Consider the following 14,292-nt stretch of genomic DNA (forward strand, 5'->3'; position numbering starts at 1 on the left):
TGCTTGGCTTTCTTGGTCCGTAATACCTAGAAAATCTTTAATTTTTATTGCCAAAGACCTCGGCAACGATTTTGAGAGCCAATGGTTTCATCCAACCCAAAGATAAGTCGACCAGGAAGTCCCGACGGCATACATCTTTATAATTTTTATTTGCTGTGTAAATACATAATGCATTTAGTGCACTCAAGTTTAGTAAATTGAAGAACACCGTTAGAGGCCATCTTCTAGAGTTTCTCGAAACGTCATACAAAGAACACATTTTATCAACTAAGTCGACACCATTCTTTGTTCTATTATAATAAGTTACTATTTCCGGCTTTCGAGCATCTCCAGTAGTGTCATCAATTTTGTCATCATTATGCATTGTTGACATCAGAATAACAACCTTATTGGGTTTCGGCACATACAACACCAATGTACATGGTTGGTGAAAGCCAAATCTTGAAGAAAATTATTTATTATTTATTTATTTATTATTTATTATTTATTCATATTTTTGCCCAGGACAGGTTGAGCCATGTTGAAATCCTGGGATAAGATAATTTATGGGTGAACTCACAAATTTCTTTTTAGGTATGTACTTAGGTAGACTTATTTTTGGGTACTTGAGAGCCAGAGAGGTACCTACAGGCAGACCAAGTACCTTGACCTTAATAATTTTTTGAAAGAATGGCCACACTTTTCCAAGTAGGCCTACCTAAAAGTATGTAGACGATTGGAAACGACATGCATTTTAGGGTATTATTTCCAAACAATGTGAATAAATATATACCTAATTACCTATTAGGTATACATAATTCTCTTATGTAAATTCTAAACTGTTTATGATGGCGATTGATAATGTCGTGGATGAAACTAACTGCCTATTAAGGCCGCGTTCGTCTGAAACAAAGTAAAGAAAGGTTTTGAAACTACCTTATCGGCCTGGGAATGATATGACAGTCTGGATTAGACAGATTCTCAAATGAAAAAGTTCCGATAAACTTGTACTGTTTGCAAAATTGCAATTTCCGAATGGTCAATAAAATATTTTATATTTTTTGACTCTTCTAATTTAAAACCATGTTTCTATCAAGTAATAAATGAACTTTTTGATACAAATAATATTTCAATCATAGAATACACTAAAAGCATAACGGTATTAGAAAATGAAGAAGAACAACGAGATATCGTACTAAAAACTCCGAAGGAAAAACTTGTCACCGAGGTATTAACGAAACTGTAAATAGACTAAAACGAGATTACTATTGGTCTGGAATGAAAGAAACTGTAAGTGCTATTATAAACTCGTGTGAAATTTGTAAAAAGATAGAAAACCGTTAAAACTACCGTTAAAACCTTTAATAGAGTTAACACAAACTCAAAATAATCCTTTGAAGATTTTTTATGGATTTATTCAAAATAGATAATGTAATGTATTTAACGATAGTAGACGCTTTTAGTAAATTTGGTCAAGCATATGAAATATCTAATAGATCAACCCCGGAAGTAATAAATGTTTTATTGAAATACTTTTCAAATTTTGGTACTCCTTTAAAAAAGTTGTGACCCAGGATCTGAATTTAATAATCGTTTAATCAAAGAAATGTTAACTTTATACAAAATTGATCTTCACATTGGAACCCCTAACAATCCTAATTCTATGGGTATCATAGAAAAATTTCATGGTACATTGATAGAAATATACAGGATAATTAAATTAGAAAATATATGTATATATTTCTCAATAGTATTTCTCATCAAACCTGAATATTGCATCTATCAATACGTATCAAAAAGCCTTTGTATAAAAAAGCATTTGGCCTCAAAAGCGGGTGACGAACTGTACATGGCTGAAGAAGTTTTTGTCAGCTTTCATGCTCGCACACATACACACACAAATAAAAAAAACACGCTGACACGAATAATTTTTATTAATCTCCAGAGACTATGGAAATATGGCTTGATGAAATATGAATGTTCTGAGTATGTACCTAACTGATAACATCTACGTTAGATTTTATTTTAATTAAATAAGTATTATTTAACCCTTAAATGCATGATTTCAAAAAATAGCATCAGACAGATGGACGGAGCAAGTGGAATCTCAGTAATAAGGTCCCGTTTTAATCCTTTGAGGACGGAACCTTAAAAAGTAAAAATGCTTACATTTGTATTTAAGTTTGGTAGTTCCTCATTCTGTATATTTGATTCAAGAGACTAAAAAAACCTTCAGGAGTGACATAGGCTACTTTTTAAGTATGTACAACGGGCGGAGCCGTGGGCAACAGCTAGTTTATTATATTTTTATTAAAATATCAATGAACTGTATTATAGTATAGTAACACATTAAAATAAAAATGAATGAGAAATTATTCCAGAGTATAAAGCCAAAATTAATTTAAGCTTATCTTACAGTTTCTGATGAGGTTATCTCCTGTAATAATTATTATTTTAATTGCGTTGTCAATTTTGCTCTGTGTTCTATTACAGGTATCAATTCTTTTATGACATTTGCAGTGTTTCTGCATCTATAAAATGTTCTGTTGAAAATATAAACAGCATTAATATCTTGTAACTTGTAAAATATGTACCTACCTACCTATCTAGATAATCAATTATTACAGATAACAATAATTTTGCGCACCCTTTGCGACACTCTGACCATAAATTATGTTGGTAGTAGTAGTAACTTGTAAGAAATGACATTTTTGGGTGTACCCATGTGAAAAACACCGAAAATACTTACACATCTTCGGGATATTTTATTACTTAAAATTGGTAAAAACATATTGCTTACATCAGAGGTAATCATGACAATTATTATCATCTTAACTGCAAACCATAACTAGCACAAGTACCAACACTAGACTGATAACAATTGTGGAAAATATCTTAATAATTCTAAGTCCTCTGGGCTGACCCTTTCAGAGCACCCACCTTGCCTCCAGTAGCAAGCGGCGCGAATGGAACTTTGAATAAAGCGACCTGCCTCGCCCACTGGCGACGAGACACACTACGGGGCTTCCCTGCCGCTTTCGTGCTACCTGATCCGGCAGCCCTCTGCTATACCTACTCTGACCGCGCCAATTTTTGATGATTGTTCGACTGCACATTAAACTAACACGAACTTTGTTACTAAATAAAAATGAAACATTCCCATACCTTTGAACAAATTTATGTACATTTCAAGACCACATAAGCGCAAATTGTCACTCAGGATCAGCGGATCCTGGCCGTCTGCCATTGCACTATTTATTACGAAAACACGTTTACTAAGGTTTTTTACATACATGTGATATGAAGGACCAATCGGTCGCTACAAATGTCCCGAAAACAATATTAAAGAAATGTGAAAATCAATTCGAGTTGCCGCCTCGCCAGCCAAGCACACAATAATGACCGAACTGTTATACGGAGTTGAGGAAATAGGTTTTTAAAAAAAAGAATTAATTGATTTGAGGCAACCGTCTAGCATGGAAAGGAGCTCGATTTCGACTGGCTGAAAGGAATGGACTAGCGACTAACGTCGCAACCGAATCTGCTGATGCAGCAGTCTGTGAGTGATGTAAGCACTAAAGGGTGCATATGTATAGTATAACACCTCCTTGGGGTGGACTAAACATAGGGTTGAAACTATGTTTAGGAAGAATTGTAAATTGTAAATTGTGTTTTATATATTATTAGAAAGAAAAGAAAAAAAAATTTTTTTGTAAAAAACAATAATGGTAAGCCGATCTGGCATGATAGGGACCAACACTGTTCAAATGAGTTTCTTTCGGCATTTCTTCTCAGCAGTGGTCGTTCCGAAATGCCAGTAGTTTCTAGCTTGTGAGAAATAACTATAAATTTAAAGATTGACGAGAAAAAGTGCCTGTGAAGGTCTAATTTCTGAATAAATGATTTGAATTTGAATTTGAATTTGAATTTGAATTTAAAGAGGAAAACCACTTAGGGCTAAAACGCACTAGCGGCCTGCCGCGATGCGGTATGCCGATGCGGCAGGCCGCAGCATATACGGTCAGCCGTAACGGCACGCCGTATTCCGGCTAACCGTATGGTCTTGGCTCACTGCGGTCTGCCGCAATCGTCAGTGCTTCTAGAAATTTTGCACATGATGGACGTTGAGGAAGTTGCGGCAGTCATTTATTTATATCATCGTAGAAAATATCGTCAAAAAAATAAACATAGATTTTGGATACATCCTCTATTGGTGACACGACATGACGGCAAAGAGTTTAATATTTTTATTTCAAACCTAAAGAAATTTGAAGATAAGTTCTTTGGATACACTAGGATGTCAGTAAAATCGTATGAAGAATTATTAACAAAACTATATTTAAATATTCGTGGCCAGGATACACGATTTCGGATATCTATATCCCCGGAAGAAAAGCTCATTATAACCATCAGGTAAGAAAACAATATATTAAGTTGAATCACATTTATTTAAGGCACATAGAAATAGAATCACATTAACAAAAAATCTACGGTGAATTAAACAATTCAGACATCAACGAAGCGTCGTCTTGGCTAGCAGATTCCTGAGTTGCCTCTTCAGTTGTATCCATTGAGTGCGTGGATGTACCTGGTAGATTTTGACGGTGTTGGTAACCTGTAGTTGTGGGTTCTCTATTATTGAGTCTACTCTCATACCCTCGGCCAGTGTAGTCACTATCAAGTGTTTGATATCCTCTTCCAGCATATTCACTTTCATACATATGGTTTCGATACCCTCGATCAAATTGCGTACTATAATGAAATGATGGTTGTTGAGCATTTCTAATAGCTCTTATGATTTCACATCTCGCTTCCAATTTATTGGATTCTGGAATTTTTTTGAACTCTCTTAAAAGGGATAACAAAAACAACTTGTCTTCGTCATTTTCCATTTCTTTTTTATACTCCAAGTTTTTGTTCAATACTGATACTAATTGTTGTCCAATAACGTCTTCATTATTACTTTTTTTCTTTTTTTTCTGACTAACTAAATTCTGTGATGTTTCATATGGGCCATCATGGTCTTGGGAAAGATTGTTGGCAATGTCTGACTCTGTCTCATTTACCATAGTAGAGTCCTTTAAGAATAATAAAATATTATAATAGGTATATGGGCTTTTATGTTTGGCACCTGAACCGCTTTTCATGTTTTTCATATTTTTCGAAGCTTTTACAAAACTATCTTTAATATTCCGCCATTTTTTCATAAGTACTTTACCTGTAACAATAACCATTTAAATTAATAAAAAAATAATTATGTTTTTAGATATTTGGCAACCGGATGTACATTCGCTGAACTACATTACACATTTCGAATTGGTGCGAGTACAATAGCTGAATTTGTTCGTGAAGTATGTTCGGCAATATGGTTACTGTTAAAAGAATCTTGTTTACCGAAGCCATCTCAACAAAGATGGCTAGATATTGCAAAGGGTTTCTCTACAAGAGCTAATTTTCCGAATTGCATTGGGGCTATAGATGGGAAACACATACGGGTAATAAAGCCGTGCCATAGTGGATCCATGTACTACAATTATAAGCAGTTCTTTTCCATTATACTTATGGCTATATGCGACAGTAACTACAAATTCATAACAATAGATGTCGGTGCTTGTGGCAAATTTGGAGACTCAGCAGTTTATCAACACTCTAACTTTTACAAAAAAATGATAGCAGGAGAACTTGAGATACCAGAATCAGTACCCATATCACAAGTAAATACTATTCCAATGCCATATGTTTTAGTAGGCGATGAAGCCTTTCCCTTATCCACGAACTTAATGCGACCTTATGCAAAACCAAAAAATTCTAATTTAAACACTACTAAGAGAATATATAATTATCGGCATAGTAGAGCACGGCGATATGTCGAATGTTCGTTTGGAATACTGAGCAATAAGTGGCGTATATTCCATAGACCTTTAAATGTGGATATTAGTTTGGCTACTGATATCATCAAAGCATGTTGCATTTTGCATAACTACGTTCGAGACAGAGACGGTTATAACTATGAAGATACTTTAACATGTTACATGTCGCCTGATGTACCAGAAACTCCGAGAACATATAATCGAATAGGTAATAATATCGCTGAAAGAATTCGTGACTCTTTCGCTCAGTATTTTGAACATGAAGGTAAATTGGAATGGCAAGAAAAATATATATAAGTAAATATAATGGCATTAATCCGCAAAATCGCAGGAAATTGCGAATAAAAAGTAGGTATGATGATTGTAACATTGTAACCATGATTAATAAATAACGTAACTTACCGAGTTCTTTCTTTTCTTCCGATGTATCATCTTCCTTTGCATATATATTAATCATTTCCTCCCAACATTTTAACTTTTTATTTCTGTCTGCATAATCAGCGCATTTGCTATCCCATATTGCGGGGCGTTCTTTTATTTCTAAAATGAACTTTTCTGTATCAAAATCCATGACGCGCACGAGTAGCGTCTAGCGCGTGAAACAAGCGACGACGGACTGGCGGGCGGGACGCGGCGTTTGCGACTACCGCGCCGAGTGCGTGGTGGGGATGCGGTGCGCCGCATCATTCAACCGGCGCGGCTCGTCGCAGCTCCGGAACAACCGGAGCGGTTGACGGCTGGCCGCAAATCAGTGCGTCGTTATCGTGCGGTTTCATGTACTAATCGATGTGCGGCCTACCGCAACGGCACGCCGCATGGCGGCCAACCGCTAGTGCGTTATAGGCCTTACAGATAACAATAATTTTGCGCACCCTTTGCGACACTCTGACCATAAATTATGTTGGTAGTAGTAGTAACTTGTAAGAAATGACATTTTTGGGTGTACCCATGTGAAAAACACCTAAAATACTTACACATCTTCGGGATATTTTATTACTTAAAATTGGTAAAAACATATTGCTTACATCAGAGGTAATCATGACAATTATTATCATCTTAACTGCAAACCATAACTAGCACAAGTACCAACACTAGACTGATAACAATTGTGGAAAATATCTTAAAAATTCTAAGTCCTCTGGGCTGACCCTTTCAGAGCACCCACCTTGCCTCCAGTAGCAAGCGGCGCGAATGGAACTTTGAATAAGTACTTGTCCACGTTGACTCGCGGGCACGGTGGCGGGCGCGGTCACGAAATATCAAACATATGACGTGTTTCCGAGTGTTCACGTACAAAACGCACGTGCGGTCTAAGTAGCGAGCAAACTAGCGACTGGCACGCGCGGCGCGCTCGCGGCAATTTCAAACGCGTGAGACGTTTGTGTGTGTTCATGTCAAACTGGCGGCGGCGCGCGCGATTCACTCGCGACGTCAGGTAAGTTCAACCAGTTTGATCTTGTCGCTAGAAACGATAGCACGTAATCATGTCGTTCAATACAGAAGAGTTTATTAGTGCTGTTCAGGCTAGAACTCCTATTTGGCAAAGTAAACACAGTCATCATATGAACAGAAATGTTCTCAATAAGCTATGGAAGGAAATTGCTGGATTGTTTCCTGATATGGAGGGTGAGTAAATGAAATACTTATGTTATTATTTGCAGGTATTTTAAACTTTTTATTTCCTGAAGGCTACTAAAGATACATTATACAAAGGCGACTTACGTGTATATTAAACGATTATTTTCCCAAAAATATTTTGTGAATAGATTCCGAACTTGTTTAGCCCGATTTGATGGATTGTTGTTTCTTCCAGTTCTAGTTTGTCGCCTTTGGTGTCGAGTTGGAGTTGTGAACTCATTATCACAATCGTAACCATCTGTATCAATTACAATATTATGCAATAAGCAAGCGGTTTTTATTATCAGGCGTGCATGTTTAACATCAGTTTCAATAGGTTTTAACAAAACTCGCCATTTATTGCATAAAATTCCAAATGCACACTCCACGGTTTTTCTCGCTCTTGACAATCTATTATTAAAATTTTCTCTCTCTTGATTCAATGTTCTTTGTGGGTATGGACGCATTATATATTCTTTAAGAGGATAAGCTTCATCGGCTACTATAACATATGGAGCTGTAATGTTAGAATTGGGTAATGTTCTTGGTTCCGGAATATTAAATGCACCTCTTTCGAGTAACCGGTTCAGGGACGAGGCATTAAATGTACCGCCGTCGCTTTGCTTTCCTCTACCTCCCACTTCAATAGTTAAAAATCTTTTCCTCGCATCAGCGACAGCTTGCAAAACAATAGAGAAATAATGCTTGTAGTTAAAAAATGCCGATCCTGATTTTTTAGGTCTTTTAATCCTACAATGTTTACCGTCCAAACTGCCAATGCAGTTAGGAAAGTGCCACATCTCCTTAAAATCTGAAGCAATATTCATAAGCTGGTCTTCAGATGGCTGTGGCATGTGGACATTCAATTTTTTTTTCCAAATTGCTTCACAGGTACCATAAACAATCTCAGCAACAGTACTAACACCCATACGAAAGCTATATGCCAAAGATCGAAAGGCCAACCCAGTGGAGAGATATCTGAAACATAATAAAAAAATACAATTATAATGTAAAACTTAAATGTATTTACACTAATCATCAACACTAAACAATATTTCTGATTTTACAGAAAAGGCTTTAAGGAAAAAATGGAAGAACATTCGGGACCAATTTATGAAAGAATTTAAGAAAATTCCAGTTTCTCGTTCTGGTGATGCTGGAACAGATCAAAACACGTCAATGTGGCCATATTTTCAAATGATGCTGTTTATAAAAGATGACATTACCCCAGAAATAAATGAAGGCAATTTAGATGAAACTACTGATGAAAACTGCAATAATAATGATGATGATTATGAGCGGTCCTCAACTCCCCAATCCATAGCTGGTGCATCTTCAAGTACACAATATACGAGCACCAAACGTAAATGTGCACAAGATGTAAGACAGGAATTTATGGAATTGGAGAAGAAAAAGTTGGAATTATTACAAATTAAACTGTCACAAAGCAGCGAAAGACAAGAACAAGATTGCGAAGATCTGTTATTTTTTAAAAGTTTGTTGCCGTACATGAAAGACTTATCTCCTATGCAAAAACTACGTGTTAGAAACAATATAACACAAGTTATTATGGATGAAATGAATAGTGGCATGACTCAGTCCTACCATGGATACAATACATACGATTATAACACAACTAATTATGGAAATTAAACTTTGTATTATTGATAACGATAATGTAAATTACTTAAATAAAATAATAAAGAGGAGTTTGAATTTGAATGACTGCAATATGTACCCCGATAAAAATGATAATTTACTTACTATGAAAATTCTTTTTTTAAACTCACCTTATAGTTACAAATAGTCTTTCTTCGGGCTTTATACTTTTATGAAAATTTGTGTCTACTTTTGAAATATCACTCCTTATTGAATCCAGTATGTAATCAAAACATTTGACACTCATCCTGGTATATCCAAAAAATCTTGAAGGATGTTCTCTCAAATTACCATATAAAGTATGAAATTCACCATACCGTTCTCTTTCTTTATTGATTTCGTGGACACCAATTCTAATTTTTAGCATCTCCCATTTTAGGTATGAATTTTCGGTTAAAAATAAAAGATCGTCGTCCATATTTACGACCTCTGACAATACGTCACACTCGCGCGAACGCCTGGCGGTTAATGTGAACACGAACTCGCAACGTTTCCCGCGCCCGCACCCGCCCCCGCGCCCGCGCGTAGCTACGTGAACAAGCACTAAAGCGACCTGCCTCGCCCACTGGCGACGAGACACACTACGGGGCTTCCCTGCCGCTTTCGTGCTACCTGATCCGGCAGCCCTCTGCGATACGTAGGTATCTGACCGCGCCAATTTTTGATGATTGTTCGACTGCACATTAAACTAACACGAACTTTGTTACTAAATAAAAATGAAACATTCACATACCTTTGAACAAATTTATGTACATTTCAAGACCACATAAGCGCAAATTGTCACTCAGGATTAGCGGATCCTGGCCGTCTACCATTGCACTATTTATTACGAAAACACGTTTACTAAGGCTTTTTACATACATGTGATATGAAGGACCAAAGAAATGTGAAAATCAATTCGATTTGCCGCCTCGCCAGCCAAGCACACAATAATGATCGAACGCAGAGAACGAGTTCTAACGTGAATCGCATGTAGGTACTTCAAATGTACTGATCTCTGTACTGACTCGGACGCAGTGCTGCCAACAGTGCCAACTAGTTTTAGCGAAGACGCGCTGTCAGCGTCATAAAAAAGCGCTAAAATGGTATTTACGAAAAAAAAAGGTATTTTTCGCCCCAACCATCAATGATTTTACTATATTTGCTCGATTGAGCTAGGCGTTAGCGCTAGGCGCCAAACGCTAGCCCATCAAGTTCTCGTTGCGACGCTCTGGTACGTCTGGCTTGCTGCTCTAATGCGTCAATCTTTAACTCAAATTGTGAGATAGCCGCGCTGGTATGCTCGCCTGAGGTTTTTGACAGTTCATCGACACGTCTAGTGAGATCACTTTGCTCTTCAGACTGGGATATGACTGAACATTTTAAGGATTTCAATTCTGCATCCAAAGAGCTGACCGTCGTTTTGAGTGAAGCGTGATCCTGTCTGAGAGATTTAATTTCGGATTTTATTTCACCAAGACTAACACGTATATCATCTCTTATGGCTGAGATGTTAGCGTTAATGTCAGTACGCCACTGGTTTAGTGTTTCCATGAGTAAGCTAAATCTATCACTGGTACAAGGTTTTTCATTGTCAAATATTTCACAGGAGACATCCATTGTATCGAATGTGCTTTCAGACGCCGGAATTTGATGTTGTCTCACTGGAGTATTTAAATTAAATCCTTTGCGTCTAGTTACGTTTGTACACGTAGGGCAGCTCCAACTGGTGCGGTACTCATTGGTGAGTGTGAGGAAGTGATCTTGTTTTATATTAAGACAGTCGCTATGAAACTTTCCCTCACACAGGAAGCAGGCAAGATAATTATCATCGTGGTTAATTAGTCTGTGACAACCTTTACAATCCATGCTGATTGTGGAGATTAAAATTGCGCGAAATAGTAACAAAATATTATATTTGCCGTATTTATAATGATAGTGTAAAAAGGTATGGTAGCGACATCTATTGGTTAGATACTCATAGCGCCATCTAGCGGATGCACATTAAACCTTGAGAACTTGATGGTTATTTTTGGGTACTTGAGAGCCGGAGAGGTACCTACAGGCAGACCAAGTACCTTGACCTTAATAATTTTTTGAAAAAATGACCACATTTTTCCAAGTACACCTACACCTACCTAAAAGTATGTAGACGATTGGAAACGACATGCATTTTAGGGTATTATTTCCAAACAATGTGAATAAATATATACCTAATTACCTATTAGGTATACATAATTCTCTTATGTAAATTCTAAACTGTTTATAATGGCGATTGATAATGTCGTGGATGAAACTAACTGCCTATTAAGGCCGCGTTCGTCTGAAAAAAGGTAAAGAAAGGTTTTGAAACTACCTTATCGGCCTGGGAATGATATGACAGTCTGGATTAGACAGATTCTCAAATGAAAAATTTCCGATAAACTTGTGCCGTTTGCAAAATTGCAATTTCCGAATGGTCAATAAAATATTTTATATATTTTGACTCGTCTAATTTAAAACCATGTTTCTATCAAGTAATAAATGAACTCTTTGATACAAATAATATTTCAATCATAGAATACACTAAAAGCATAACGGTATTAGAAAATGAAGAAGAACAACGAGATATCGTACTAAAAACTCCGAAGGAAAAACTTCTCACCGAGGTATTAACGAAACTCTAAATAGACGAAAACGAAATTACTATTGGTCTGGAATGAAAGAAACTATAAGTGCTATTATAAACTCGTGTGAAATTTGTAAAAAAAAAGAAAACCTTTAAAACTACCGTTTTTATTCAAAATACATAATGTAATGTATTTAACGATAGTAGACGCTTTTAGTAAATTTGGTCAAGCATATGAAATATCTAATACAACCCCGGAAGTAATAAATGCTTTATTGAAATACTTTTCAAATTTTGGTACTCCTTTAAAAAAGTTGTGACCCAGGATCTGAATTTAATAATCATTTAATCAAAGAAATGTTAACTTTATACAAAATTGATCTTCACATTGGAACCCCTAACAATCCTAATTCTATGGGTATCATAGAAAGATTTCATGGTACATTGATAGAAATATACAGGATAATTAAATTAGAAAATATATTTGCAAATACTGAAAATAATATGTCGTGTGCCATATCTGCATACAATAACACTATATATACACTCTAACTGGATTTATTCCTTTTGAAATAGTTTTTGGACATACGGATTCTCGTAGTATATTTGATTGCAATTACAATTACAAGTATATGCAACAATTAACTACGGATCATAAAAGAAAACCTAGTATATTATATCAATATTTGACCGATAAAATTGTTAGATCTAAAGAACAAAATAGACTAAACTTGAACCTAATGCTTAAACACTAAACCCTCACCAATCTGCCAAACATAATTATGTATCTTATAGCTATATATTTTTCGTTGTTAGTAAATATAAAATGTGGGAGTCTATTAATGTAGGGTTCAGATCACTATACTTAGATGATGATTGAGAGCAAACACAAAGTTCATATATTCAGATGTCGATTACAAGTTACAAAACAAAAACATGAGTATTCTACGCGGTACAGGAGACGACTGGGGCGGAGGGGAGCTCGCTACCAGTCGCTCTACAATTTTGTCTGTCAGCACAATGCTGTCACTACAAAAAGTTTTTTTGTTCTAAAAATCATTAGTAATCTTGCGAGCATATTCTTGTAGTAGTCTTGACTTTACCAGCTCGGTCGAGAGCTGATTAGTTGCAGTCACCGCTGCCAAACTGGAGACAATTGTGTCATAATCCGACCTCAGCATCATCTATTTGCCTTCCTATGTCAAGTAATTGCTGCACCAATGTAGTCCTTTATCTTCAAATATATTTAAAAGATTATTCCAAGCTTCCGCGGCAGTATTGCAATGCCGAACATATTGATATAAACAAGGTTTTATAGCGAGACATATGCGCGCCAGAGCACGCCGACTGTTACCTGCATCATTGTCGCGTCCCTCGACGACGTCCCAAAGTCCTTCCAAAATTAAAATATTTTGTATTGTAAATTTCCATGTGTGGAAATTTGCCGGGCCGTCCAATTTCTCTATTCCTTGAGTAGAGGCCATGATGTGAGTCTGTTTCACCGACGTATTACCTTCAACAGATGCCATTTGTTGTTGTTCTGAATGAAGTGTTAAATCGGCCGTATGTCACGTTAGGCGGACGCTATTCGAAACACAAAACTAGTGTAAGTTCAAGCCTCATCAACAATGCCACCCACGTGCTGGGCCCATAACCTGTTAAATTGAAGCAGAGTGTAGTGTGGGTGGCGAGAGGCAAACACGGAGTAGTTTGTATAAGCATTTATTTGCTAAAATAAAGCTACACAAATCCGAATTTACATTAGAAATATTTATTGTGTACATTTTATATTACATTAGAAATAGAGTACCTACTTAGTTAGTAAGTGTGATTGTTAGGATGAAAAATTAAAGGGAGAAACTTTTGTGCAGTTTTAATTATCGGAGTTGACAATTTAGGTGAATTTTGGTGCTGGTAGCTTATTCTGGAATTTATTTTTCAGTTCCTAACGGAAATGGCTGCGAGTCCACCATCTCCTCAACCTGGGCCGTCAAACTGGGATGTCGTGTCTGCGGAGTTGTCTGGCATAATGTCTCCCCAAAACATTGATTTACAAGATATGTCAGGCTTAAATGTTGAACTAAGTGACACTGATCTCTACGGGATTTTAGCAGATAATATGGACAACATCATTGACGAATGGGTCAATGAAAACCCTGAAGCCGAAACTGGCGACTATGACGAAGAATTGCCAACACTGACGCACGAGAACACGCCTGAAGCACCGAATACCTGGTATCCCGGTAATCCTACCAGTATGATTAAGATTCCTTTTAGCGGTACACCAGGCCTTTTACCGCCTCATAACATGCATGGTAAAAATTATATCGATTTTTTCTTTCTATTTCTTAACGTAAATTTATGTAATTTGATTGTAGAGAGTACAAATAAGCGTGGCAACAAATTAAAAACCGAAGCAAATACCTCTCGCGCTAGGTTTACTAAATGGAAAGATTTAACAATACCTGAATTAAAAGTGTTTATCGGCGTAATATTGTTTATGGGTACCGTTAAATTAAACAGAATGGCTGATTATTGGTCAACAAATTACTTAATGCGGCTTAGCCCACATTTATTTAT

The 14,292-nt window shown here is 36.5% G+C and overlaps 3 protein-coding genes across 3 annotated transcripts; 2 read left to right on the top strand and 1 right to left on the bottom strand.

Moving 5' to 3' along the window:
• Window positions 1-3,935: 3,935 nt before the first annotated feature.
• On the top strand, window positions 3,936-6,254 carry LOC128682057 (uncharacterized). The gene is made up of 2 exons (XM_053766528.2): window positions 3,936-4,392; window positions 5,246-6,254. The coding sequence occupies exons 1-2, from the start codon at window positions 4,037-4,039 to the stop codon at window positions 6,144-6,146; spliced, it is 1,257 nt and encodes a 418-aa protein (XP_053622503.1). The 5' UTR covers window positions 3,936-4,036; the 3' UTR covers window positions 6,147-6,254.
• A 1,079-nt stretch (window positions 6,255-7,333) lies between these two features.
• Window positions 7,334-9,263, top strand: LOC128682063 (uncharacterized). The gene is made up of 2 exons (XM_053766534.2): window positions 7,334-7,475; window positions 8,536-9,263. Exons 1-2 carry the CDS (start codon window positions 7,334-7,336, stop codon window positions 9,117-9,119), a joined length of 726 nt encoding a protein of 241 aa, XP_053622509.1. The 3' UTR covers window positions 9,120-9,263.
• LOC128682059 (uncharacterized) lies at window positions 7,493-9,543 on the bottom strand. The gene is made up of 2 exons (XM_053766530.1): window positions 9,257-9,543; window positions 7,493-8,444 (listed from the first exon to the last, which is right to left on the bottom strand). Exons 1-2 carry the CDS (start codon window positions 9,541-9,543, stop codon window positions 7,568-7,570), a joined length of 1,164 nt encoding a protein of 387 aa, XP_053622505.1. The 3' UTR covers window positions 7,493-7,567.
• Window positions 9,544-14,292: the final 4,749 nt, after the last annotated feature.

This window comes from Plodia interpunctella, chromosome 29 (genome assembly GCF_027563975.2).
Source record: "Plodia interpunctella isolate USDA-ARS_2022_Savannah chromosome 29, ilPloInte3.2, whole genome shotgun sequence".
Lineage (NCBI taxonomy): Eukaryota > Metazoa > Arthropoda > Insecta > Lepidoptera > Pyralidae > Plodia > Plodia interpunctella.

Coding starts and splice junctions, on each gene's coding strand:
- LOC128682057 (XM_053766528.2), top strand. CDS start 4,037: ATGGTCTTGGCTCACTGCGGTCTGCCGCAATCGTCAGTGCTTCTAGAA. Junction 4,393..5,245: donor AAGCTCATTATAACCATCAG/GTAAGAAAACAA, acceptor TTATGTTTTTAG/ATATTTGGCAACCGGATGTA.
- LOC128682063 (XM_053766534.2), top strand. CDS start 7,334: ATGTCGTTCAATACAGAAGAGTTTATTAGTGCTGTTCAGGCTAGAACT. Junction 7,476..8,535: donor ATTGTTTCCTGATATGGAGG/GTGAGTAAATGA, acceptor CTGATTTTACAG/AAAAGGCTTTAAGGAAAAAA.
- LOC128682059 (XM_053766530.1), bottom strand. CDS start 9,543: ATGGACGACGATCTTTTATTTTTAACCGAAAATTCATACCTAAAATGG. Junction 8,445..9,256: donor AGACTATTTGTAACTATAAG/GTGAGTTTAAAA, acceptor ATTATGTTTCAG/ATATCTCTCCACTGGGTTGG.